At 54.7% G+C, this 27,300-nt stretch overlaps 10 protein-coding genes across 10 annotated transcripts; 4 read left to right on the forward strand and 6 right to left on the reverse strand.

Moving 5' to 3' along the window:
* Positions 1-294: 294 nt before the first annotated feature.
* Positions 295-1,943, forward strand: KD926_002211 (Zn-dependent exopeptidase; the record flags this gene model as incomplete). Its single annotated transcript, XM_053094023.1, has 3 exons — positions 295-553; positions 623-1,761; positions 1,818-1,943. The coding sequence occupies 3 exons, from the start codon at positions 295-297 to the stop codon at positions 1,941-1,943; spliced, it is 1,524 nt and encodes a 507-aa protein (XP_052951162.1).
* A 484-nt stretch (positions 1,944-2,427) lies between these two features.
* KD926_002212 (glycoside hydrolase family 18 protein) lies at positions 2,428-3,832 on the reverse strand (the record flags this gene model as incomplete). The annotated part of the gene is made up of 5 exons (XM_053094024.1): positions 2,428-3,217; positions 3,285-3,412; positions 3,460-3,473; positions 3,528-3,593; positions 3,649-3,832. 5 exons carry the CDS (start codon positions 3,830-3,832, stop codon positions 2,428-2,430), a joined length of 1,182 nt encoding a protein of 393 aa, XP_052951163.1.
* A 1,544-nt stretch (positions 3,833-5,376) lies between these two features.
* On the forward strand, positions 5,377-7,126 carry KD926_002213 (putative amino acid permease; the record flags this gene model as incomplete). Its single annotated transcript, XM_053094025.1, has 3 exons — positions 5,377-6,559; positions 6,618-6,958; positions 7,010-7,126. The coding sequence occupies 3 exons, from the start codon at positions 5,377-5,379 to the stop codon at positions 7,124-7,126; spliced, it is 1,641 nt and encodes a 546-aa protein (XP_052951164.1).
* A 68-nt stretch (positions 7,127-7,194) lies between these two features.
* KD926_002214 (homocysteine S-methyltransferase family protein) lies at positions 7,195-8,257 on the reverse strand (the record flags this gene model as incomplete). The annotated part of the gene is made up of 2 exons (XM_053094026.1): positions 7,195-7,335; positions 7,382-8,257. The coding sequence occupies 2 exons, from the start codon at positions 8,255-8,257 to the stop codon at positions 7,195-7,197; spliced, it is 1,017 nt and encodes a 338-aa protein (XP_052951165.1).
* Positions 8,258-9,238: 981 nt separating this feature from the next.
* On the forward strand, positions 9,239-11,187 carry KD926_002215 (uncharacterized protein; the record flags this gene model as incomplete). The annotated part of the gene is made up of 2 exons (XM_053094027.1): positions 9,239-9,545; positions 9,617-11,187. 2 exons carry the CDS (start codon positions 9,239-9,241, stop codon positions 11,185-11,187), a joined length of 1,878 nt encoding a protein of 625 aa, XP_052951166.1.
* A 218-nt stretch (positions 11,188-11,405) lies between these two features.
* Positions 11,406-12,329, reverse strand: KD926_002216 (SDR family oxidoreductase; the record flags this gene model as incomplete). The annotated part of the gene is made up of 1 exon (XM_053094029.1): positions 11,406-12,329. The coding sequence occupies one exon, from the start codon at positions 12,327-12,329 to the stop codon at positions 11,406-11,408; it is 924 nt and encodes a 307-aa protein (XP_052951167.1).
* A 627-nt stretch (positions 12,330-12,956) lies between these two features.
* KD926_002217 (threonine/serine exporter family protein) lies at positions 12,957-15,461 on the reverse strand (the record flags this gene model as incomplete). The annotated part of the gene is made up of 1 exon (XM_053094030.1): positions 12,957-15,461. One exon carries the CDS (start codon positions 15,459-15,461, stop codon positions 12,957-12,959), a length of 2,505 nt encoding a protein of 834 aa, XP_052951168.1.
* Positions 15,462-18,183: 2,722 nt separating this feature from the next.
* On the reverse strand, positions 18,184-22,758 carry KD926_002218 (pleiotropic drug resistance protein; the record flags this gene model as incomplete). The annotated part of the gene is made up of 3 exons (XM_053094031.1): positions 18,184-20,706; positions 20,767-22,518; positions 22,660-22,758. 3 exons carry the CDS (start codon positions 22,756-22,758, stop codon positions 18,184-18,186), a joined length of 4,374 nt encoding a protein of 1,457 aa, XP_052951169.1.
* Positions 22,759-24,891: 2,133 nt separating this feature from the next.
* KD926_002219 (uncharacterized protein) lies at positions 24,892-25,444 on the reverse strand (the record flags this gene model as incomplete). Its single annotated transcript, XM_053094032.1, has 3 exons — positions 24,892-24,934; positions 25,043-25,183; positions 25,305-25,444. 3 exons carry the CDS (start codon positions 25,442-25,444, stop codon positions 24,892-24,894), a joined length of 324 nt encoding a protein of 107 aa, XP_052951170.1.
* A 186-nt stretch (positions 25,445-25,630) lies between these two features.
* Positions 25,631-26,465, forward strand: KD926_002220 (uncharacterized protein; the record flags this gene model as incomplete). Its single annotated transcript, XM_053094033.1, has 2 exons — positions 25,631-26,044; positions 26,238-26,465. 2 exons carry the CDS (start codon positions 25,631-25,633, stop codon positions 26,463-26,465), a joined length of 642 nt encoding a protein of 213 aa, XP_052951171.1.
* Between the last annotated feature and the right edge of the window lie 835 nt (positions 26,466-27,300).

A 27,300-nucleotide genomic window follows, 5' to 3' on the forward strand; every position in this document is an offset into this window, starting at 1 on the left:
GGCACGGATAATCAGCAGCTAACAATGGTCACTGACAATATACCTTCTACCCACGTATCAAACTGTCGCTCTGATATTACATTTGCACTTCTACTGCTCTCTGATATTCAAAGATGGGTTGAAATGAAGTAATTCTCCTAGGGAACGGGGACCATCATGTGATCGGAGAACCTTCCGAGGATGTTTGCCATGGCGTTATCGCCTTACGTAATCCGGCTTATCGGCGATCCTTCTCGACCGTCGATCAAAACAATCGAGTCATTCCTCCATCAACCACCATCCATCTTCGCAATAATGACCGGCTCTCTCATGGCAGCGGCCCTCCTGATGGGAGGCGCCTCTGCAGCTCAACTTCCTCTCATCCAGCCCTCCCAGATTCCCCAATCCCCTCAATTCCCGATCCCAGCGGGTGAGAAACCGCTAGTCAGCTCCGACGCCCTACAGGAGCAGATCGATCCGACCAGACTGCTCCAGCGAGCCAAGACCCTCTACCACATTGCTGAGCAAGGCTTCGATGAATTCAACCACCCGACTCGAGTGATTGGCAGTAGAGGTATGCTCTAGACTCTGTCTTCCGTCTTCTTCGCCTCATCCCTTGCATTCCCGTCCTAATACATACCAGGCCATCTTGCGACCTTGGACTACATCTACTCGACCATCATCGGCCTAGGCGACTACTATACCATCTCAAACCAATCTTTCCCCGCTGTCACGGGCAATGTATTCGAATCGCGTCTCGTGCTGGGTCATGAGGTGCCAGAATCGGCTCATCCGATGGGCCTGACGCCCGGCACGAAGAACAAGCAGCCTGTTTACGGACCCCTGAAGCTTGTCGCCAACCACGGCTGCGAGAAGTCCGACTATCCAGACCTCACCGGTGCAATTGCCCTGGTCAGCCGCGGTACTTGTCCTTTCGGCACAAAGTCCGAGCTGTCCGGACAGGCCGGCGCCGTCGCCGCCGTGGTGTATAACAATGAGAAGGGCGACCTCAGCGGCACCCTGGGGACTCCGTCGCCTGACCACGTCGCGACATTCGGGATCTCGGATGCCGATGCGGCGCCTTTTATCAAGCAGCTGAAAGAGGGCAAGAAGGTGGACTCGATTGCCTACATGGACGCCACCGTCGATACGATCTCCACCACCAACATCATCGCACAGACCACGGGCGGAGATCCCGAGAACTGTGTCATGCTGGGCGGCCACAGTGACAGCGTGCTCGAGGGGCCTGGGATCAACGATGACGGATCCGGGTCGCTGACTCTGCTGGAAGTCGCGACGCACCTGAGCCAGTTCGACGTGAACAACTGCGTGCGGTTCGCCTGGTGGGCTGCCGAGGAAGAAGGCCTGCTCGGTTCGGACTACTACGTGTCAGTCCTGAATAAGACCGAGAATTTGAAGATTCGTCTGTTCATGGACTATGACATGTTGGCGTCGCCCAACTTCGCCTACCAGGTGTACAATGCCACTAATGCCGTCAACCCGACCGGATCGGAGGAACTCCGCGATCTGTACACGGACTTTTACGAGGACCATGGCGTCAACTTCACGTATATCCCGTTTGACGGCCGCAGCGACTACGATGCGTTCATTCGCAACGGCATCCCCGGCGGCGGAATCGCGACGGGAGCCGAGGGCGTCAAGACCAAAGAAGAGCAGGCGATGTTTGGTGGTGTCGCAGGCGACTGGTTTGATCCCTGCTATCATCAGATCTGTGACACTGTGGACAACTTGAACCTGACCGCTTGGGAGTTGAACACGAAGGTATGTTACTTGATTTACCGTAATAAGTTGGAATTCAAACTAATGGTGTATGACAGCTGGTTGCCCATACAGTGGCTACGTTCGCACGCTCCTTCGAGGGTTTCCCCGAGCGATCGACCTTGGAGAGCACTTCCGTTGAGCGCGAGGAGTTCAAATACCACGGGCATAAGCTGCAGATGTAAACGTTCGATCCTAATTTTTTTTTTTCGGTTGTGATATCTATTTTCGGGACATCTAGATTGTACGTAGTAGTTATAGGGGATGTGTTGATTATATCATACTTGGCTAGTTAATACAATATCTAAAGAGTACAAAGGCAAGTACTGCTTAACACGGTCTTCCGCGGCCTTCTCTCCCGTACTTCTCCTGCTTATTACATTTTCCCGTAATCTACTTGCTCTCCTTTTTCTACTTTGCTACAAATACTCGAGCCTTAGGCACAAATACCTCTTATAGATGTCATGAACCGATCATTTACTGCTCTACACTACTTCTGCTTCGGAGTTCTAGTATCCCGACTTGTACATGACCAGCTAGCAATGTATACCATTGTTTGTATAGAACCAGCCTAGTTCAAAGCTGCACCTAAAGTTCCACCGTCACCTACACACAGAAGTACCTCCCTTCTCCCTTCGCCCTGTCTCTTCAAGCACCTGACCATAATCTTCAAATCCCCGTTCCCAACGGCTTCTCAGCCCTCGCCAAAGTCATAAACCCCTCATTCTCGGTCTTGCGCGTACTCTGCGAAACAGACTTCGCAGCCTCAGCCACCGACCCTCCGAGTGCTCCCTTCACACCATTCAAGAAGCCCCCATTCGCAAACACCTGACTCGCATCCCAGATCATCACGCCCCCAAAGCTGCTAAACTGTTTCACATAGCCAATGATCTCCTTCACCCTGTCCAAAGACTGGTACCCAGACCCCGCAGCACCAGTATTCCCAGGGATGCCCAGGAAGACCTTCACTTTGCTGTTCCGGGAGGTACTCTTAGCCCAGTTATCCCACGTCGCGAAGTTGAAGTTATTCTGCGTCGATGACCCAGGCACGTATGATTGCAGACCACAGTAGTTATTGTAGAACTGGATCCAGATGGCGTCGAAGGCGACCGCGCCATTAAGCATCGCATTATTAGCGGCGTCCGGGTACGGGCATTGCGGGGCGGCAGTGAGATAGTAAGATTTGCTAGAATCTTTAGCGTACAGAGAACGGAGCTGGTTAGCGAATGCAGGCATGTTGTTGACGGTGGCTTCGAAGTCGAGATCGAAGCCGTCGATCACGGCGTTGCCGAAAGGACGCGATGCAGCGCTGTTGCTGACGGGACCGAAGGTCTCCCAGAGGAGTTGCGCGCCAGAGATGGCGGCCGCTTCGCTGGAGAAACCGCCTTCGGTGTAGGTGGCGCCGCCGATGGAGAGGAGGATAGTTTTGCCGGCTTTTTGGCAATCTTGGATGTCTTCGCTTTTCGTTCATAATGGAGGTTAGTTCATGCAGTTTCGGTGGGATGGGGACGGGGGAAGAAACGCACGCGATCTGAGGACAGTTCAGGAGAGAAGTCCCTGGGAAGGTAGTGCAGTTGTTCCCGGCATTGGCGAAATTGACTTCGGGGACTCCTCCGGCGCCGTTGATCCTGGTCAGGAAGGAGATTTGAAAGACCTATGCTATTAGACTTGAGCGATTCCAAATATTGACGGATAACACACATCGATGTCACTGTCTGTGAAAGCCATGTTAAACACTGTAGAAGTTGGCCTGCAAGAGGATCACTTACTCTGACAATAATAGGACAGACGCTGCTGCACATATTCACCAGTCGACTGTCCGTAGGAGTTCTGACCTGTAATACATCAGCGTCTCCACAGCAAAGATCCAAGCAAAGAGTAAAGACAAACCCCAGTAAACAGCAACATTGCTCGCAGAGTTCAGATTGAGTCCCGCCCGCACCCCTTGCAGCAGCGGGAAGACGATCGAAAGCACTTTCAGGGCATTGACAGGCGACATGGCAGCAGTGGTTCGCGATAAGCTATGTAGTATATCCTCCGCTCTGAGTTGATCGGATCGGATCGAATCTCCCATACCGCAGGCAATCGCCCCCCTTAAATACACTCAATTCAAACAATAGCACCAAGACCGAATGGTAAAAGCGCCGGCGCCATCATCCACCTCAGTCACACTTCCGGAGAGAGGCCAGCGATAACATTCCATCCTCATCGGCGAGGAATGTAACACTCCGGAGGGACATCCAACCCAACCTGTTAGGATCGAAGCACAATCCCACCGTCGCGAACCCAAATGTCAGGGGGGACGAACGGGACGAACGGGGCGGGCAGACGGATAGGCAGCGTAACTCTCGCCGACTGCAAACGCAAGCTTAGACTGTGAAGAATGCACGAAGTACCGAGTAACTAGTGGGAGAAAGGCCCATCCGCGTGGTCGGGATCGGCACGCAGATGATCGTATCAGGCTGGTCACTAACCCCAGTCGCTACAAGGATATAGCGGGGGAAGTGTTACACAGCGCTTGCATGTCGAACCATGTATCCTATCCTCGTGGCAGAGGAGAAAACCAGCCGAGGTGTTTCCGATGGTTACATTTCGCAAACTAAGTTGGCGTGGTTGACGGGAGGGACAAGGGGGAACTGACGGACTCCGGCTTAGGGTTACGTGGAAGGGAAAAGGGGATTTCTGCAGCGGCATGCAGTGGCGTCGACTGGGCCTCACCATTGGCGCGACGATACTCTCCGGGTGCTACCAGCGGGATTTCCTTGGGAAGGGGAAGGGTAGCTGGTCATAATGCATATCATGCACGGCGGATGCAGTGTTCTGCACATGCAGTGGGAGATGTAACCGTTCTATCTTCAAGGCCAATCATACTGCTTTCAAGAGGGTGTTGTTGGTGATAACGCCAGGATGCCGCAGAGATCCATTGCTCATGGCTTCAATCACTTGAGGCGTCATCCTCGAAGCGAATTTGGCCGACGAGACTGCGGAGGATGGTGACCCTGAGAGGTGTCATGACTTCTCTCTTGCACCGGTAGCATGCGTATAGAGTTGTCTCCACCTCCGCATTCATGGACTGCCCTGACTGTCTGCCATGCCCTTAGTTCACCTTAGCTGAAGATTTCCGTGGATTTCCCGCGCAGAGACTGGTCGAGATGGCCTTAGTCAGCGGCATATAGTCCGCCAAGTTGATATCGCGATGCTACCGTGATGCCTCGTGGTCGAGCCCAAATGAATGAATGCTCCGTACTATCTACGAACAACCCTCGCTTCCATTATCTTCCACTGTCCTCCGTAGTTCCTCTGAGATCATACTCCGTCTGTTCTCTGTATCTGTGCCTGCTCCAGAAAACTTCAACTGTGGATCTGGTGGAGCCCTCATCCGCCCCCATGATAGGACTCGGACAGTGTCCGAAAAACACGCCGCGTGGAGAAAACCCCATCAGTGATGCGATGGCGAATCCCGATGTCGCAACCGGCCTGTAAAAAAGCTAAAAAAAACTCCGTGCTGGATCGCCGCCAAGTTGTCAACAACCTCCAGTTGCCCTCTCGGACAGACATCTCACCCCCTCTGCTCGGATACGGTTACCGGCTTGCTTGCATGAGCACCGCTTGGACATCATGATCTCCGAGAAGACTGATGATCAGGTCCAGCCACCGTACCGCGGGGCCTACGCGGACGATGATATCCCCGCGTCGAAAGAGGAGGTGCAGCTGAACGTGGGTGGCCGCGGTGCTACGCAGCGACGCCTGAAGAACTACCAGGTCAACATGATCGGGTTCTGCGGCGGCATTGGCACAGGTTTGTTCGTGGGAACCGGCTCTGCCTACGCCACCGCGGGTCCGGCAGGCCTGCTGCTGGCGTACCTAGTGGTGGGATTGGTGTTGTGGTGTGTGATGCAGAGCATCGCCGAGCTGGCTACGTTGCTGCCCACCGCAGGCTCGTTCCCCCACTGGGCCACTCGGTTTATTGACCCGGCTGTCGGCTTCTCCCTGGCTATTTCCTATGGGTACTGCTATACGATCGCCATCGCCTCGGAAGTGTCGGCTGCCGCCGTCATCGTTTCTTTCTGGACAGACATCACGCCCGCCGTGGTCATCACCGTCGGCCTGGTCTTGATTCTAGCGATTAACCTCATGAGCGTGCGCTTCTACGGCGAGACCGAGGTCGTTGCAGGCGCCATCAAGATCCTTTGTTTCCTCGGTCTGGTGATTGTGTCCATCGTCATCACCTCCGGCGGTGGTCCCAACCACGAGACCATCGGGTTCCGCTACTGGCACAACCCGGGACCTTGGACGAACTACAACGGCATCACGGGCCCCAAGGGTCATTTTCTCGGTTTCCTCTCGTCGTTTGTGAACGCCTCGTTCAGTTTCGTCGGCGTCGAGACGGTTGTTATTACCGCCGCCGAATCGGTCGACCCGCACTATGCCATTCCCAAGGCCGCGCGCCGCGTCACTTTCCGCATCGCTTTCTTCTACGTCCTGGGCGCGCTGCTGATCGGTCTCATCGTGGATCCCCGCAACGCGGCACTCGTTTCGGGCTCCGACAATGCCAACAGTGCCCCCTGGGTTATTGCTATCCGAGAGGCGGGCATCAGCGCCCTGCCGTCCATCGTAAACGCCTGCATTCTGGTCTCAGCCTGGTCCGCCGGTAACTCGTATTGCTGGGTCGGTTCGCGTATGATCCTCGCCATGACGACGGATCGTCAGCTCCCACAGGTCTTTGGCCGGGTCACCAAAAACGGCGTACCTTACGTGGCGGTCATCGCGTCCTGGCTGTTTGGGCCCCTGGCATATCTGAGTAAGTAGATTAGAAGCTCTCATCTTTGAAGCCCCGGTTGCTGATCAGCATGGTTTAGGTCTCGGCTCAGGCGGCGCCTCGCAAGCGTTCACCTGGCTGCTGAATCTTAGCACCGTCGCCGGTTTGATCGCCTGGGCGACGCTCTGCTTCTGTTATATCCGATTTTATGCCGGACTCAAGGCGCAGGGAGTCAGCCGCAGCTCGCTGCCCTGGATGGCTCCGCTGCAGCCGTATGCCGCCTGGTTCGGGTTCATCGGATCGACAATCATCACCCTAGTCGCCGGCTTCCCGGTATTTCTGAAAGGAAATTGGAACACGTCCGACTTCTTTGCTTCCTACATTGGCATTCCCATCTTCATCGTGCCCATCATTGGCTGGAAACTCATCCATAAAACCAAGGTTCGTCGTCCTCTCCGTGCAAGAGAGTTTTCCCCATTCTGACCATGTCAGTTCATTCGCGCCTCCAACATCGATCTATGGTCTGGTCGACTGCAGGAAGGCGAAATAATCGAGCACACCACCCCTCCGACTAGTGCCTTGGGACGCTTCGTGAACTGGCTCTTCTGATCTCCGAATCACCGTGTCCAGATTTGTATATTGACCTATGCTAGCCCATTCTGTATATAGATGCATATCTAGTCGGTCCCGAACTGCTCTCCTAGCTTTTTAATGTCGTAGTGCGATGCCTTGCAGCATCCGCCCACCAGGTAGGATTTGAATTGACCCTTGGCGCGAGCATCCCGTACGACCTGCGCTAGCTGTACTTCCCAAGGACGCTGCGGTTGTTAGGACATGTAGAATGAGGGGGTTGAGTGAACATACCGAATCATGGCCGGCGTTCTCCTTCTTTTCCCAAACCTGCGTTGTAGTATTGTAGACTTCTCCGTTCGTGCCATCCGGGTAAAGCACAAGACTAGGCGCATCCAAGATCTGGCCAGCAGTGCGCATCTCGGTGACGCTGTCTCCGAATTTCTCGACCAACCCGGCCAATTTGTGGATTTTGGTGCAATTGATACCAACACTCCACGGTGTCGCCCCACCGTCGACCTCTCCCAATGCTGCCTGAACGACCTGCTGGACGCTACTTCCATCGGGCAGCGTATCCGTTTCCCCGGGAAAGACACAGGCGATCCAGAACGGAGCCGTGATGCCGGCCGCGCGAACTGCTCGTCTGACAGCCCGAACCTCATCTAGCCTAGGTAGGGTCTCAAACGTCACATATTGCACACGAGGAATCAAATCCGCCTCGACAAACAGCTGCAACCGCTCCAGATGCCACCGGAACAGGCCCTCCTCGCTATCATGTTCGGCATCGTAGGCTCCGCTATACTCCTGGCCAGGAATCATGCAGGCGCCGTAAGGGCCCAGACTCAGCGCGATTCTGGCGCGATCGGTCTTGGCTTTCTCGGCGACTTCGACGGCGGTGCGCAGGAATGTGGGGATAGCATGGCGGGGAATGCCGTCGGGGTATTCGAGGGTTTTAGTGCGCGCAAACCCTTCGACAGAAACTTGGTAGGTTGCGGTCAATAGCACGTCGACATTGGCGGCCACGAAGTCGCGCTGGCAGGAGAGGAGGGTGGAGGGGTCGGAGACGATCATATGGGAGGACCAAAGAGGGGTGGTAGCGGAGTCGAATTTCACGCCGTAGTGGTCTTGGAGGGATGTTCCCAGACCGCCATCTAGCAATTGGACTGCCATTTTTTCGATGCGTACAGAGTCAAAAGGGGAGACCGAGAGGACGAGGAGGGATGAGATCAAGCCGGAGAGGGAGACGGAGAGATCAACAGTGCGAAAGAGAGTCCGCAGTGGGAAACGATGCCGGTCACGTGGACGCGGCGATATCGGCCACCGCTCGACTCACCGCCTGCGCCGGGGGGTCTTCGGAGATTTGAAGTTATTCCTTTCCATCCTTTCCATCGCCAGTTCCATCCTCATCCAAAAGGACGAAAGCTGATCCGAAGGAGAACCCCTCATCTATCGGACTCAATTAAGGGGCTCGCCCTGTATCAGCCCGCAGGATCCGTGAATCAGGCAGGGGCATTTTCGCCGTCGTCTCGAGGTCAGCCTGGATACAGACTCACCCACTGTCTCGTACTGACAGCTACCGGCGCCTTGACTCGCAAATCAAGCTAGATGACTTCTTAAGTTAAAGAGCGTTCAATGTATTTCAAATCCCAGGCCGTCAACCGCCGAAGAGTGGGGATGTGAAACAAACCCACTAGCTTAGCCAGGCGCTCTGTCTCATGCTGTCTTGCCTTCATATCAATTTGATGTATTAAGGGTCTCGCCATGCCCATCGTGAAACACGCTGCCAAAATTCTCCGCTGCTTGGCATGAATCAAACTACTCTACTTGATCCTCTTCTGGCAAGAAATACGAAGTTCCGGATTGCCGTACCTGCTACCATGCCCACTTCCTCTGGACTATCCATGAATTATTGATTATGGGTCTCTCATCGACCCATTTCCACCTACCTGGACAAGAGCCTAAACAGACTAACCACGGAGTGACAACGGAGCGCCATGCCCTCCCTACCGTAACTGCCGACCATATATAAACGTCGATCTCGTCGATCCAGAAACAGCTCCTCAGCAGACCATACATTGCCAATTGCAACCCTACCTTTCGTTCTTTTTCCCTTCTTTTTCGTTCTTTCATTCATTTTACAGACCACCCACCATGCGCGGGGCATTCATTACTTCCATCCTGTCGATCGCGCTGGGCGCGACCGCAGCTTTGACTGAATCCAACCTTTCCAAGCACCCGGATGTGCTGACCCTCAGCAAGTCCTTCAACCCGGTCAAGGACGCCTACTGGACCGGATACCCTCACCACCGACGCACGCCCTTCGCCGTCTCCCCCAACGGAAAGTCCGCCTACGTGGCGTACCTGGATGAGAGTGAGACGGATGTGCATGTGCAGGAGCTGGATCCCAGCACCTTCAAGGCGACGGGAACGGCGGTGACCGTCACGGGCGGAAAGGAGGGTAAGCTCTCATTCCCATAGCGTGTAGTATCCGGCGGGTTATAGTTGCAGAAGGTACTGACACATGTTAAGCCGGTGGTCTCGTCGCTCACAATGACGGTTTCGCTCTGCTCACCAACGAGGCCATGCCCTCTGGCACCACCAACGCTCCCCCCAGCGACACCCCCGTGGCTGTGCTGTACCGCTACACCGAGGGCAAGCAGACCTGGAAGACCTGGCTCGGCGGACCCGATGTCCACGCCTCTGAGGGTCTTGCTGCCTCCCCCGACATGAACGGTGACCTGGTCTACTCCGAGAAGGCAGGTCTCTACGGCGCCTACATCGTAGTGACCGACTACTCCGGTGACGCCTCCGGCCACTTCGGCGACAGCATCGAGTACGTCTCCAAGGACGGCACGCTCAAGACCATCTCCGGCGCAAGCAGCGCCTGGGGATGCAGCCACAACACCGGTATCGCCTTCGAGGAGGCTGACGAGGCCCCCTTCGCCAGTATCTGTGCCGAGGACCAGGGTGCCATCTGGCTGAACACCAAGACCCAGGGCATGACCACCGACGGCGTCAAGATCTCCAACGAGAACACCACCAACGGTGCCGGCGGTGAGGCTATGGGCGGTATGTCCGGCTCTTACAGCGCGCTGGCCCGCTTCGCCGACACCGGCCGCTACATCTTCTCCTGGGTCTCCCGTGGCGCCGTCGACGTGACCGAGAACGAGTGGATGGGGTCCGGATACACCAACGTCCAGAACCGCACCAACGGCCGCAACGTCGCCATCTCCCTGTTCTCCGACAAGTATACCAAGGTCGGCAAGCAGGCTACCTCCGAGGTCGGCTCTGAGGACGGCGACAGCCAGGTCACCTGGTTGACCGAGGGCTCCAACGACTGCTCCAACGCCCACGCCGCCACCTTTAGCAAGGACTCCGCCCTCATCACCTGGGAGGAGATCTCCAACCCCACCTGTGACTTCATCGCCATGGGCTGCCGTGGCGAGTTCGCCGGCACTTTCTACCAGCAGGTCGACTCCGAGGGTAAGAAGGTCGGCAGCGCCCTGAAGAGCGAGGATACCTACGTCGCCGGTGACATGGTCACCATGAGCGATGGCCGTATCTGCTGGCCCTACGTCAAGATGGACTGGGATCTGTCCCAGGCCGTGAACACCTACGGTGGATCCTCCTCCACCTCCAGCACCAAGTCGCTCAGCTTCGCCTGTCTGTCTCTGTCTGGATCTTCCTCTTCCTCCTCGTCCTCCTCTTCGTCCACCACCAAGAAGGCCGCCGCCTCTGCCGCCACCACCTCCGCCAAGTCCCAGGCCACCACCCTGCAGACCAAGGCCAAGGCCGTCGCCCAGACCACCACCGCCGCCGCCGCCGCTGCTCAGCAGAGCTCCGCTACCGAGGAGGTGAACACCAGCGTTGGCCAGGTCTCCCCCATTGAGGCCACCACCGCCGCTCAGGAGGACAATGCCGCCCAGCAGACCACCGTCGAGGCCGCCCAACCCACAGTCGGCGTTGTCCAGGAGCAGGAGACCACTGCCGCTGCCCAGGCCACTGGTGGCTGGCGTCACCGTCACCACGGCTGGAAGCCCTGGTACCCCCAGGGTCAGGCCCAGGCCCAGCCCCAGGGTACTTGCCAGTTTTCTAACTAAGTGCACCGGGAATTGGATAGATGGTCGGGATGTCAAGATCAGGAGGGTTTGTATATAACTATATAATCTTACTAAACCATTTATCTACTCTTTCACTATTATTGAAATATTTTGCCTATAAAACCGATTCTTGTAAAAGGCCAGTTGCACTAGATAACCCATCCCTAGATAGTCCAAAGTAGATCTATCTACCCACTAACCTAACTCTATACGATAATTCAATTCACATCATCACAATCCGTCCCCCCAATCACCCCACCCCACCTCTCCAACATCTCCCTCTCCCTCTCCAAACTCTCCCCAATAAACCCAATCGCATCCCTTCCCACCGCCAACCTCGCAGGCAACGCCTCCCCCTTCTCCTTCAGCTCCTTAAACCGCCCCGTCTTTGTCAACGCCTCATACATAACCCGGGCCCCCTTCCCCGGATCCCCCGGCTGACGTCCACTATAAGCCCTCAATGCCTCCCTCATCTCCCTCGTTGCAGCCGAATCCACTACCTCCTCCCCATTCCCCTTCTCCTCGCCCTGCTCCCTCCCAATGGCCTTAACAGAATGCGCCTCCGCCAAAAACCCCGTCCGGAAATACCCAGGCTCGATGCAAACCACGTCGATCCCGAACTCCTTCAGTTCCGCCTTCAGGGTCTCCGTGTATATCGCGACGGCGGCTTTACTAGCACAATAAAGCCCCGTGGCAGGATAACCGGTCCACGCGCCGATGGAGCCAAGGGAGGCGATTGTGCCCGCGCGACGAGCGCGCATGGAGGGTGTGACGGCGCGAACGAGCCGGATCTGGCTGAAGAGGTTGACGGAGAATTGGGCTGTGATTTCTTCGTCAGTGGCTTCTTCGATGGTGGAGGTGAGGATGTAGCCGGCGTTGTTGACGAGGATGTCGATGGGTCCGTATGTGGTGGTGATGGTGTCGAGGAGGGTTGTGAGGTCGCTGGCTGAGGCGGTGGTTGGGTCGAGTTGGTAGGGGATGATGTGTGGGTGGGCGTTTGCGAGGGAGGAGGCTAGTTTGTTGGGGTCTCGCGTGAGGGCGATCACGGTGTCGCCGTGGGATGAGGCTGTGAGGGCGAGTTGGAGGCCGAGGCCGCTGGAAGAGCCTGTGATGAGCCAGATGCGTCCATGTTCGTGGGACATGGTGGAGTATGTATGTCTGTGTAGCTATGTTGGAGTGTGCACGATGGCTAGCTTTCAACAAGAGTGAGGGTTATCTGTGGCCGAATTGCCCGGTCCTCAAGCTTATATAGATATCGCTAGCTGCTCTCTTATAGCTGCCTGGATTCACTCCAGTCTGACATGCATCGGAGTTTGGACTTATCGCCGTCCGCCCCCATCTTCTCGATGGATCTCTGGCCGATCTGGCCCTGTATCCTAGTGCACTAATAATCATGGATTGAGTAATTGCTCTTCATCCATGATAAATTGAAAGGATAACCGCCGTCGTCGAATTAAATTGGGAAGGAGATGAGAGCGAACTGCTGGGAAGGAACCAAACTCTTTGCCACGTGGAAATGCCCTGTGCAACGACGGAGCTGATCTTCGGAAATAAGGAGTTAGTACATACCTACTCAACGTGATGGGCGACGGGGTTCCCAAAATCGTGTTTCACATTTCGTACACACACATTCTATAATACAGTACATATCATCCAGATGATTCCAAATCAATCGCTATCCGCCCAAATCAATCTAATAGAAAAACAAAACATCGTGCTTGCTAATATCAACAATCCAACCCGACAGGAAAAGAAGAAGAAAGGAAAATCTAGAAGCTGAACAATCCACTGCGTCGTTTCCCAAACGGGTATACGATCAGCGCAGAGATAAACAGTCCGACCGTAATACCAATCGCCACCTGGATCATTCCAAAGCCTAGACTGGCGATCGACGTGTCCTGGCTAGTCTCGTCCACCGCCGACCCATTGCCCTTGCTGAGATTCTCGCGCACCTGATCAGCGTAGTTGATGCCCGCGATCAACGAACCACTGGACGCCAGACCCGACGGCACCAGCACGAAAATACCCGGGAGAATAGCCGTGGCCGCATGTCCGTGCCACAGTCGGCTGTACAGATTTCCGAGCAATCCAATCGTAAAGGCGCCGACGGTGTTGGCCACCTCGGACCGAGAGCCGAGCCGCGTCGTGCTGAAGAAGTTGGTGATGTAGCCACAGATGGCGATCACGATCATCACCGGCATTTGCTTCCACTTAGCTTGGTTGATAATGGCGATGAAAATCACAAAGACCGGGATGAAAATAAAATGCTGCACATACGTGCTGTCGTATATGTCCAGGCGCTTGCAGCTCTTTTCCGACGTCGCCGCTCCGTCTAGGAGTCCGTAGATGGTAGTGCCCACCGTGATACCGTAACCCAGGAACAGCGAGTAGATAATAGCGTAAACCATTCGGATCGACCCCGCGATCATCTGATGGGACTGCAGTTCCAGACTACTGCACAACACCATGAATCCCGGCAGGATCAGTGCGATCGAAGACTGCGCCAAGGCCGAAAAGCAAAACAACTTTTCTTCATCATGCCACGGCGACTTGATCGAGCCAAAAGCCCGAGCCAGGAACGAGGTCAGCACGGCCGCCGTGACTTCAAACACGTTAGAATACAAAACCGACCGAGGAGCCAAGACATGCTGCATAAGACCGACCAGGGATCCGAGCAGAAAGCAAATGGGCATGTCGATCGGCCGCGCATCAAAAGCGAAGGGGCCAACAGCCGTACTGGCCAGCCCGTACGCCGGAATCATAAGCCACTTGTTGAACCGTGGTGGCCGTTTCATGATATGACCCAATTCTTGAATTGCCTCCTCCACTCCAATCAAGTCATGGACCACGTTTTTGTAAACATTATGCGTTTCGGCGAGTCGACCGAGATCCACGCCTTGCACCATACGCACCAGTTTAACCTCGGCCGTGCGCGTGGTGGGATCGTCGAACGACATGATCATACATCCGGGTAGGTACAAGAACTGCCCGTCCACCTCCAGCACTCGCGCCGTCATCTGCATATACTCCTCCAGGCGGTGGGTGGGGGCGCCATATCGCATGAGGGCGCGGCAAAGCTGCATGATGTATCGCTGCCGCGCCAGAATCTCGGCAATATGCACCGTGACGCGAATCTCATCTTCCAAGCGCGTCTTCTGGTGCGCCTTCTTCTTGCCCCGCTTGGGTGTCGCAGCTGACATGGCATCTGCCGCAGCGGGCAAACTCGCTCGACTCATGTTTAGCGACGCTTCCACCAGGGACGCCGTCGACTGATGATTCGGCTTCTTGTACCACTTCAACTTTTCCCGCTTCGGCGTCGCGGCCCCCGAGGAGACCTCCGATTCACCATCCGATGAATCGGTCACTGACAGGCTATCTTTGCTCCCGCCAGCCTGCAGCTTCAGCAACTGCGACAGAATTCCTCCGCCGCTGATCGACCGCGGCCTAGAGCCGTACCACGAATCGGGACGGCCAAGACCTTCCGGAGTACTCTGACCTGACCGCATGTAGGCCGATCGGGGGCGTCGTCGGCGCATCTGGTTCTGCGTCATGCGGCGAACGAGACGGTGAGCTTCTGCACTGGGAGCCGGCGGCGTCTCGCTGCCACTGGGCATATCGATAACGTGTCGCGTTTTCTCTGACATGTCGTGGTGCGACATGCCTCCCTCCAGGTCATCTGGCAACAAGGACGCACCCAACGGATCGCCTTCGTCGAGAGGTCGACCCAGCCGTTCGCCGAGCCTGGTCGTTTTCCGGCGGATCAGATCACTGGCTGCATGCCATCGTTCCTTAGCCGTCATATGCTCATGATTCTCTTTCTCTTTCTTTATCTCGGACTCCTCTGACGTATCCGACGGGAAAGATGACCGAGGATTGGGGTGATGTTGCGCCTCCTCGGCCGGTTCAGGCTCGAATGAATTGGAGCGGAAGGCATCCGAGATGTCCGTCGACCGGGCGGCTGTGGGCAGAATGGATCGAATGGACTGAACGGACTGGTCGGAGTTGAATCGCGACATTGGCGGTCGCGCGATCGGACTCGGACTCAGCGTGTCATGGGTATTGTTATGGCTGATCGATTGAAAGCGCACGCGGCCGGCGCGAGACGATTCATTCTGGTCGTCGGCGCCATCGTGATGGTTGTCGGGTCGATCGGAATCCGAATGAGGGGACTCCTCGCGACTTGGGCCGGGGCCATTGTCTGGAGAACTCTGTTCTTCGTGGCTGTTGCGATGGCCGAGGAGCCCTGAAGCGCTGTCCTGGCGTGAATGCGACATGAGGTGAAGTCGGCTGCAGACCCACTAATGCAACCCACGAAGAATAGGGGAGATACAATTAAGATAAGAAATAAATTATATCAGATCGAGGAATCTAAAGAATAATGCCCAACGAAAGACAAAGACAAAAAGGGGAAGAAAGTATCCAAAATCGAAGGGAAAAAAAATAGAACGAAGAATTCACACGGATCAGGAACAGGAAGAACCGGAAAATAAGAAAGCCAATGGCACCGAGACAAAGGCGACGAGCGGACGGACCATGGGTGGGGAGAGGCCGCGAGAGGACGAGGTGCCAAAACGGCGCGACCACGGGACGAACCAAAAATAAGTCGGTCTAGAACGGGAGGATGAGCCGACAAAAAGGAAAGAGAAGAATAAAAATAAAAATTCGAAAATCGACTAGGACAATGCGTAGATGCGAGGGCAATCCAGGAGGAAGATCCAAGGTCTGACAGAGGCGGCGGGCAGAGGATAGGCCGATAGGAGTTTTAATCTTCGTCCGCGGCGGATTGTGGAATCAGCCGGGACACCTCAAGTCCTGAGTGCTCCCAGAGAAGCCATGACCTCATTGCGGTGGGCAAGTGGACAGAGGATGATTGGCAATGATCCCCGCCTGCGAAGAGACGACTAGTTGAACCAAGTGGAGCGGGCATGATGTGTCCATCGGGGATGGATGGTCATCGCTATCACGATGATTTGATTTGCAGATGGCGCTACCGATGCGAGACAGCGAGACGCCGGGACGTCATCCGGCAGGGGGCATTGAGGATGGCATTATCCTGGATGGGATAGATAGATGCAAGTTGAAAGCGAGGATGGAGGAAGAGAGACAAGAGAAGGGAAGGGAAGAAGGAGCCGAGGAAACCAAAGCCATCAAACATGGTGCCTGAGGACCCCAGGCATCACTGCTGACTCAGGCATCCACGCAACTCCGTGGAGCCGGTGGCGAACCTGAAGGACTCGTACTCTCTCCATCCATCACCAGCCGATCTCAATCCCTCTTCTCTCTTGCAAGAACCCTCAGAGAATATCACATTCTGCACGCGCACCGCACGGTCGATCGTCAGTCAGTGGCGCCCATACGGAGGTCCCTCGACCCAAGGGGAACCCTGGCGGTGGCGCTCAGCGTGTCTCGGCACCGCGGCTTCTAGACTTCGCCAAAGTCTGGAATGAACTTTCGTCTTTCGTCTTTCACCCATCCAAGGGCGCACGCCATGTGGCCAATTTATTTTTATTTTTTTATTTTTTCATTTTCTTTATCTATTTTACTTTCTACGGAGTATTGTTTTCCTATTCCAGCGCCTGGATACGATGCATTACTCCGGAGTACACCATCCACAAGAATCCCCCTTCCCTTGCAGAAACCTGGCAGATAAATTGGACTCAGCATCCGGAATTGGCCGCCCTGAGCGTTGCGTTCCCTTACACTTGTTGCATTCTATTGCACGGAGGCGACGATTGGATTGGGACCTCCAATGGGGTCCTCATTGGCGCCGTGCTAACTGCTAAGTTAAGGCTCTATATAATCGGCCTTTGCCAAAGTGAAAACTCGATGGCTTGGTCTCCACATGTCAAATCCTATGATCAACGGGGACAGAGTCCAGCGTCTACAGTGCTGAGTGGAAACTAAAATATTTAGTACTGGTTACGGAATACACCGACACAGTAGGAAAGAACTAAGAATCAAGAAACAAATTCTCAGCCGCTAATTCAACACAGTACAAGTTTCAGTCTCGCAGTCTCAGTTCTACTCCTCTTCAGCACGGCCTTCAAAGATAAATATATCCGCCTGAGTCTGGTCCATCCCGAAACCGATCGGCAGGGATCATCCCGAAAGTCCATCCAGTTCCGTCCCGATCCACTCCAGTAAGAGAGGGCAGTCAACAGTGTTAATGCTGTTGTGTAAATGTTGTTCAGGGCTCATATCAGCCCCTGCAGACGTGACCAGAGTACCTACTACCTAGGTAGTCTTAGTGGACTCCATACGCCTACAGAAACCATGATGTCTTGATTAATCCATGATCCCATCCCATCCCGTCACGTCACACAACACCACACACCTCATAGCCGGGCAGACTCCCTCATCATCCAATAAAAACCCAAATCCAACCCTCCCGGAACAGAATCCAGAACAATAATCACAACAATAAACAACTTTCATAATTACAATTCAACCGGTCGTTTACCCGATCACCTCCCCTCGGTATTTCCCGATCGAGACATCCGCGTCTGGGCGACGGAACTGGCGGATCTCAGCAGCCCAGTGGGTGGTCGAGGCCAGGAGGACAATTACCTCATAAACGTGCCATCTGCTGCTCTTCGCTCTGGGGACGGGACTTCAGGTGGGTAATACTAATACTAGCAAGGCAGGGAAGTACTGGTGGGGTTAGGAGTCTAGATCTAGTACTCCGTACGAAGGGATGGGAATGGTCAATAAATATGCAGTGTTCTTTTATGATACTGATTTGTTATGTAAGTCTATTAACATTAGACGCTTCGGGCCATGCGCATCCGTAATCTCTATCGTTCCGCATATCTAGGGGAATCACAAACTCCAAAATTGCCATCTATCAGACAAAGGGGGGCAAAGAGTATGGGGGCAAAATAATAGGCTATGGTAGGGAGATGAAAAGAAAAACAGAAATCCAGCAAAGATAATAACAGAGAAAAAAAAAGAAAAAAAAGTACTCAGTATGATAAGACAAGACATCAATCCGACCGATTACTCAGCCTGCTTCGAGGCCTTGGTCCGCAGCTTCATCAGCACGTAGACCAGAGCGTACGAGCTGAGCGCAAACAAAGCGACAATGGCAGCGTCGCGCCATCCGTAATAGTAATCGTTCAGGTTGACCGTGGTCAGATAGTCGCTGCCCATCGTGTACTGGCACACGCGGCAGCCCTCGGTGGCCTCGGGGTCGAGCAGGTTCATGCGCGACCCAATGCCCTGCATGAAGGTAGACAGGTAGTCGCCGCAGGTCGTGCCGTTGGGCGGATCGAACAGGGCGTATTCCGAGTCCTTGCACTTGACCTCGACGTCGAAGATGGTGAAGGTCAACATGCTGCCCATCAGATAGTTGAACGGGTTCATCCAGTAGATCCAGTAACGCCAGAATTCCTGGATTTGCTGGTACGGCACCAACACACCACAGAAAGAGGCCAGCGTACCGATGAAGACGGGGTTGATCAGAGAGGCGAAAACGGCGTTGGGGGCGTAGGCCGCGATAAATTGGCCGATTCCGGTGTACACGAACTCGTACATCAACATGACGAAGAAGACAGCACCGGCCTTGTCCGAGTCGGACGGGAAGCCAACGGTGTAGTACCAGCAGACGAAGTAGAACACGGCGCAGAGGCAGAGATAGGGGATTTCCGATGTGACCAGCGCGGTCACGAACGCGACCCACGAGTACATCTTGGATTTCTTCTCGCGGGCCTCATAGATGTCACGACGTTCCAGGAAGAGCGGTTGCAGCTGGTTGATGACACCGGGGGCCACGAAGATGAAATTGAAAATGGTAAACAGACGCAGCTGCATCGACCCGACCGAGTCACCAATCATCCAGAAAGAGAAACCGTTGAACAGAGCAGAGCCGATGTGTAGAGCGATCTTGTTGTTGACGTAGTCCACGTTGCGGAACAGAGCGGTGGTCATGCGCAGCGTCACGATCTTGGTCTGTTTCCACAGAGGCATGGCGAACTCATGGCCGTCATCAGCAGTAGCCGGGGGCTTGGCAGCCGCGTCGCTGACAATCTGGTCAAGTTCCCGCGTCGCGTTACCATGTTCCGGAGATTCCTTCCAGACCTGGTGCCAATCCCGACCCTGCGAGAGGGCACCGGAGACGACGTCGATCATATGCTCGGCGGGGTTGACATTATCAGGGCAAGGGGCGCCATAGCGGCCGAAGTAGTTTCGAACAGTGTGACCATTGTCACCGATGTCACCAAAGTACACCATCTTACCGCCCTTGGCGAGCAGAAGCAAGGTATCGAATTCAGCAAAGAGTTGGGCAGAGGGCTGGTGGATAGTAACCAGGACCGCCTGACCGACGTCGGCAAGCTTCCGCAGGAATCGGACCGTGTTGTAGGCAGACTGACCATCGAGACCAGAGGTGGGCTCGTCCAAGAAGATGAGAATACTAGGCTTCGAGACCAACTCCACACCGATAGTGACACGCTTGCGCTGTTCCACACTCAAACCGGCGCCGACACGACCGATCAGAGTATCGGCGATATCGTGCAATTCAAGGAGTTCGATAATCGTGTCCACATACTTCAATTTCTCCTGTTCGGGCACATGACGGGGTTGTCGGAGCAAAGCAGAGAATTCCAACGCCTCACGCACGGTCGCGAAAGGTTCGTGCACATCGAGCTGCTCGCAGTAACCGGCAGATCGCTGGAACGAGACGGGCAGAGGGCGGCCATCGACCAAGACAGAGCCACGAATGGTACCATCCGTTTTACGCTGAGCCAGCACATCCAAAAGAGTGGTTTTTCCGGCACCGGAGGATCCCATCAGGGCGCCCAGCATGCCAGGCTTCACCCACCCATAGACATTGTCCAGGAGCACGCGATCGCCGGTGGGCGTCTTGACGGTGTAGGTCAAGTCCTTCCAGGTGAAAACAGAGGTGTTGCGGACCAGCTGCTGGTCAAGGTCGTTATCTTCGGGACCGCTGTCGACGGGTCTCTTGGTTTTCTCGTTTACCTGGGATTCCTCATCCACCTGGGCCACCTGACGGTGCTTGTCCAAACGCTCCCGGGGAATCAGCAGAGAGCTTCCGCTCTCGGAGGCAGCCTTCCAGCGGGAAGTCGCAACAATGGTCACGGCCGCGAACAGGGCCCACCAGGCCCAGAGAATTCCGAAATTGCGCCACACGTGGGTGTGGCTGTACGACAGGGAGCCCAGGTACTGATCACCGGTAACTTGAGTGGCCCCTTGGATGGCACCACCAACACCGGCGCAAGACTGGTGGCCAGTAGCGGTTTCGTAGCCAGGTCCGAAGGGAATGAGGTTGTTGCCCACGCAGGGAATGACCTTGCCGTGGAACTCGCTGGAGAGTAGGGCGTCAAAACCGTAGGCGAGCGGGTTGATCCAGTAGATCCAGACAAACCAAGGGTGCATCTGGGGTTTCTGGATCATATAACCAGTGTACATGATCAGGGCGGAGATGAGGAAACCTGAAACCTTAGAGGCACCGTCAAAGGTGCTGAAGAGAGCACCCACGGCACGGAACAAGGCTGTCATGACCTATAGGTAAAATGGATTAGCGCCGACTCCTTCTTTATAGGTATGAGGACAGAAACTTACCATAGTAGTAGTGAATACGAGAATCCAGTAGGTGAAAAACGCGCCCGCCGTCATCTCCAACCCAACCATGAAGTAAACAACAAGCGAGAAGATACTGATCTGGAAGAGGAGGACGGGGATATCGGCAGTGATTTGGGCAATACAGAAGGCGGCAGGGTGGAAGAAGGCGAAACTCTTGTGTTTGATCAAGACCGGGCGACCGCTGAACGATTCGGTAACTTCGGACATGGAAAGCAGACTGTTGTAGAGAAGCGAAAAGAAGAGGGCACCGGACTTGACGAACAGACCTCCGGAGTTGTTCGGAGCATTGTAAAACAGGGAACCAGAAATCAAAGCCTGGGCCAAGGTGGAAACTTGCTTGATGATAAAGGTAGCCTTGTCACCCCACAGGATCTGGTACTGCCGAGCAATACAAGCCTTGACCTGGGACAGGAAGTCGACCGTCATCACGCTGCTGTTGGGAAGCCGGCTAGACTTCTCTTCCGAGACGGAGGTTTTGAAGTCCTCGGTACGCTCGCGCGCAAGGTCGGTGTCGGGGTAATCGTATTCGAGCGCCATCTGGTGGTGAACCGGCGACTTTTCATATTCAGCCTTCAGGGCATCGGCGTTCCGGGGAAAGCGGTTCTCATATCCAGGGCGGATCTTGCGCTCCGTCGGGACGGTCACACCGCTGAGGAAATCGGCGACGTTAGAACCCTCGCGGCAGACAAATCCGAGGTCCTCCATAAACGGCCGAGCCTGGTTCATAGGGCCGTAGTAGACCTCCTTGCCCTCATCCAGGACCAACACCTTATCGAAGAGGTCGTAGATGCCGTTACCGGCCTGGTACAGAGTGACGATGGTGGACAGGCCCAGGACGTCCGTCATAGCACGGATGGCCTTGGTCCACTCAAGTGCGGTACTGGCGTCCAAACCACGCGTGGAATTGTCCCAGCAAAACACTGAACCCCGCGTGGCCATACATTCAATGATAGACACACGCTTCCGCTCACCACCGGACACACCTCGGACATATTCGTTACCAACCTTGGTGTCGTTGGTATGGGAAATCCCCATCGATTCGAGCAGGAAATCCTTCGTTTCCTTGCGGTAGGCTTCGGGGGATTCGACGCCGCCAGGCAGCTTGAACGGGACCTTTAGACGGGTGGCGAAGTCCATGGTTTGACCGACAGTCAGTGTAGGGAAGAACAGTTCTTCTTCGGTGTTCATGACGAGCTGGCCCCGGTAGTTACCGGCCTCCTTGGCGGTCAACGAGCCATAGCGGACATCACCCTCCACGGAGCGATACCCAAGGGTTCGGTTGGAGAGCATCTTCAGCAGGGTCGTGCAGCCCGAACCGGGTCGGCCCAGGACCAACAGCATCTCGCCCGGCTTGACGCAGCCATGGCTGTTGTCGAGGATCTTTCGAAGAGGGGGCTTGTTGCGTCCTTCCTTGATGTGCTGAGGGATGTTGAATTGCGAGAAGAAGTTTTCGTTGACGGCGGCCTCGGCGCTGACGACTTCGACGTTGAGGTTCTTCCAGGTGACGCCGAGTTCGCGGCGTTTGAACCCGGACTCGACTTCCCGTTCATGCTGCTGCTTGATCCGGGGCATCAGGCTCCATTCGTTGGCCTTGCTGACATTGGCGACGGGAGGGGTGGGGGAGAGATCGTCATCCAGGACGGTGGCCGTGCTATCGGTATCATCTCGGCCCTCTGAGGCAGGTGCCCGAGGGTAGGGGAGGTGTTCGCCCTTCTCCTCCATGGCTGCTAGCTAGATGTCGCAAAACGGGTGTTTGCGAGCTAGCTTTCTGGAGACAAGAGTGATCTAAGAGGGGAAAAGGAGAGACTCCCATGCTAGCGAGATGGGCGGCGTGGAGGGTATATATAAGCACCAGCGACAAGTTCCGACAACTTCATCCAGGGTGGGTCGGGGGTCCTCCTTGAAAGTCTGAAACTTCACGGTTTTCAGGGCCAGCCCGAGCCCCGACTCCGAGGAAGATCCACCGGCCATTGACAAACCTCTCGTTAGCGTTATCTAGTGTCATGGGCAGTGACGAGTCTCGCCGGCGAAGCACAGCAAGGCACAGAGAACAGCAGCCATCGGGGGGGGGGCAGTGGAGCCCTGGGACCGGTGACAATCATCTCCGACCATACTCGGAATTTACTTGATAAGTGGTAAATCCGTAGAAAAGCACGACAGAATAAGACAGACCATGTTGGCGAGGATCCCCTGGCGCCTCCCGTGTCAGATTTTTTGCTCTCAATGAGCATGGTGATTGGACGTGTTGGAGGCCCTCGTGGGGATGGACGATCTGGAAAAGAAAAAGAAGTGGAGAGTCGGTCGTTCGGCCACTGAATTTCCGACCGACGGCCAGCAGCACTTCCGCTGACTCATCGGCCGAGTCGGTCCCGTGACCAATTACGGTGGCCGGAGGCTGACCGAGTTCCGATGAGTCAGCGGCACCTGATCGCGTCCAGGTTCCGACAGCCTTTCGCAATCTAAGAATATACGAGCCTTCGTGGCAACCTGACCTCGATCTGACAGATCTGATAACTGCCGGACTCGGATTTTAGGACCCTTGCCTCCGCCAAACTTCCGTCCGTCTCGAAAATCATGAACAGTCCCCTGTGTAGGTGTCACCTTACAAATCAGCGACTTTGGCGACATTATCAATCCAATCTGGCCAGGCCGGAACGACATCTGAAGTTCCGAACTAACTACACTCTCGACATGACATAAGTGGATGCTAACCTCGTGTCGGCCGTATTTGTGATACCAACAACCCTAGGCCCCCAACTCATCAACTGTGTAACGTGAGTCACCACTGTTGTTGATAGTTCAGATCCATCTAGGTTAGATGGCCTAGAAGATCGAGGCACAATCAATCCCAGTCATACTCCAACTCGGGACACAAATATACGAGCACCTAGCTCAGTCGGCCTACCTTAGCTAGCGGCATCGACTATGTACCTAGTACCTACCCTTCCAGAAGCCTTTAAGTTGAGTAGTCTCGACCGTCGACTCACCCCGTCCCAAACACGGAGCCCGCGGAACCCCAGAGTGCCACAATCAAACCGACGGCTCTAGCTCGAGCTTCCAGAACACCGATAATCCCGATTCCGACCGAGCGCCACCGTCTCCCTTTCCGGGTTAGGCTTGCGAGTTGGCGTCAGATCACGTAATCGGTCCTGCCGTGGAGTTTGCGGCTATATTTCTGGGTTTGAAGCAACAATCATCTGTTCTGACAGTTGACAGGCCGACAATCTGCTCACGAAATTCCCCGATCGGATGGATCTACAGTATCTGATTCCGGGGTCCGTGGTCATGGTCTCGTCAGTTCGACTAGGATTGAGAGTCGAGAGCGCTCGCTCTGGTTGTAGGACCAACATGCACGAATTCGGTTATTTTTGATGGTCATTCGAGGAAGGGGGTTTTCCAGGCATTACATGCATGAGACGACCTTGAGGGGTAAGCAAACGGCGAAATGCTTAGCAGAATAATCACTTCGTACTATGTCAGAGCAAGATGACAAGAGGCCAAGGCACGCATGTATGATATTTGTCTCAGATCTAAGGCGTCCCATCTACATATTATTTGTATGGTGTTGCTTCAGCTCCAACACTCTCTATAATTAAACCAGGGAGTAAAAATGCCATATGGAATATTCTTGAAATGCACTCATTGTGTAATTTCATCATATCACAAAATCTAGATATGGCGGGTCATTCAATGATCCCACCCAAGGGGTATATATATACAAAATCATTCTAGTTGAACGAAAACAAAGACTCCCCTTTCTAGCCACTATCAGGTCCCGCTTGACAACTTGGCCGGGGTAAGGATGGGTTGTGACGCCAGGGTTAATGAGGACTTGGGGTCCCTGGTGTCACGGTTGCAGGTTGCAGGTTTCAGGTAGGGGTGAGATGGCCTCTCATCATGACGATAGAGATGTTTCACCAACACCACCCAAACCTAATCAGAGGAAGAAAAAGAAAAGAACGAAAACCCCAAGACGGGGCCACAGAGAGATGGACATATCGAGAACAACCGACGTAAGAAACGAGATCAACGAAAAATAGCGAAGCTAGCCAATCAATAAAATCCCGATCACTGTATTCCGCAAACAGAATCATGATGAATCCCCTAGATCTTGCCGGCGGTGGCTTGTCCTCGAGCCAAGTCTTGGCTGCGGATGGTGGTCAGCGCCCTCTTGCCAGCCCCAATAGACAGAAACATATATATAGATAGATCCGGTAGATTGAAAGGTTGGTAGAGGAAGCAATGAAACACTCACAGATGGCGATCCATCTCATCCAGATGCTGACGCTGCTCCGCCATCTTCCGTTTCAGCAGGCTCAGCTTGTCGGCCTCTTGCGTGCGCGTGTACGAGTACCGATTCCCAGGGGAGGGTTCACGTTGGGGAATCGAGTCCACTCTGCGGTGCATGTGGTTAGCCAGGATGCGTCGTGGAATGTCTCCCCCCCTGCTGGGTGACGTCATTGACACCGGGCGGTGCTGGTGCCGTGCAGGAGAGACTGGGGAGGAGGGGCACGTACTCGGCGAGAAAACCACGCGGCTTGGGAGACCATAGTACTTCGCCGGCCTTACGGGCAGGGATGGCGATGGAGAAGGAGCGAGTGACGGAGTTGTTGCGAGCACGCATCAGCGGGCGCGAGGCTTCAATGAAATGCGACATGATGAATGATGGATGATGGATGATGGATGATGGATGATGGATGATGGATGATGGATGATTGGATGGATGGATAGGATGAGGCGCAATCGGTACTTGGTAGATCACAGACAGAAATAAGAGATCAAGGATGAGGAGACACTTGCTAATCCTGTCAATCACAGATCAAGAGAATCGAACGACCAGAGCATGGAACTATATATGACGGCCGCGACCAGCACTCGCCCAGGTCAGGTGATGCGCCGGTCGCCCAAAGCGGCGGGGGCAGCTCCCTCCCACGGATCGCAGATCACCGCCGTCACGTCCAACGGATCAGTGTCCTCCGTGGCAATCACTCCATCCTCGAATCAGATCTCCTCAATGGCCTGCCATGCTCAGCTTCTCCGCATCGGCGATGATGCAGGAGGACAGGCAGACAGGCAGACCAGACCATGGAGCTACCCCCCTCCCACTTCCAAGGGACCGAGGAACGAATCATGCAAGAGAGCCCATCAGTCCCTCTTGCTCCTGCTTCTCCCAACCATGTGGGATGAGATCATAGGCGACGGCGGGCAGAATGCCACCCTTCGAGGGCTTGGGCTTGCCCCGTTCCTATTAACTCTGGTTAGCGGTTCTGGATAGCTCTATTTTTCAGCATCATCCGAACAACGCATCCAGTAAGTGCTGTCGCCGGCTGTCGAGTCTCGAAGCTTCTACCCTCGACGGCGTTGGCCACCTTCCTCAGTTACTACCCCGAAGCATCCTGGTCGCCACGATCGACCTAATCATCTCGTGCGGCCGGGTAACGGGTGAATAGCTGACTCGCTCGTCCCGGTCACATCTTGGGGAGATGCCTCGTCGTGATCAGGAGATTGGACGATCACCAGAAAACAGGATGCACGCTAACCTCGTCGCCGTCGCCGTCGGTACTCCACTGTGGATTCAAACTGCTCGGCTCCCCGCATCATCGGCTGGCAATCACTGCACCCCAGCATCGTCATCTGGGGAGACTGGAGCTGAGAGACTAGTCAGTACGGAGACGTGACTAGTCACAGAGAGAGCGTCTTTTTTTTTTTTTTTTGCTCTACCCTCCGCATCTTGTTTCCTGCCGATCGGTAGGGGTATGTAGGGGGGAGGAGAATGCCAGTTCCCAACCCTGTCTGGCACCTTGTAGATCGGTCGACAAGCTCAAGAGAAAGGAAAGGGGGAAACCGGTTTACCTGCTCTAACTGATTATACGGAGTACGTGATCGGGTGAAATTACTCGGTGTACTCCGTAGGAGTAGTGTCTACGAAATCCTGCAGATAAGCGCTCACTCTCTTCCCCTCATTCCTCGTTCTTGGAGAATGGTGCCATCGCGACAGCTCGGCGTGTCTGGGGATGCATAGTAGTGCATAGTCTAGTCTGCCTAGAGCAGTCAATTCTCTACCATAGTCTCCAAAAGACTACCGGTAGATTTTTTGATGTTGCATTTCCAACCAGCGTATCTCAATCGCTCCCGCCCTTCGTTCCCCTGACCTGCATTTTCACATTCATCCCCCTTCTGAGGTCATACCCACTCCAACTCCCTCTCTGCCCGGTTAAGTTCCAACGGTCGCAATCCACCACCTTACGTACAGTGCAGGTGTAGAACACGGTCCTGTCCTGAGATACCATCTACCAACCCAGTAGCCAGTAAATGAAGAAAATATGTCGTCGAAACGACGAGCCCAGAATTAACCCTCGCAGCGGCCACAGATTAGATCGATGGACAAGGCGCGGTCAACCTACCTACCTAAGATCGCAGGGTCAGGTCAAACCCAACTCAATCCATGCAATCCAATCAACCCGACGAAATGTATAGGGTAAAAAGAAACGGCCAGAACAAGCAATTGTACGG

The sequence above is a fragment of the Aspergillus affinis genome (assembly GCF_023601865.1).
Source record: "Aspergillus affinis strain CMG 70 chromosome Unknown NODE_147_length_82135_cov_87_193680, whole genome shotgun sequence".
In the NCBI taxonomy this organism is placed as follows: Eukaryota; Fungi; Ascomycota; class Eurotiomycetes; order Eurotiales; family Aspergillaceae; genus Aspergillus; species Aspergillus affinis.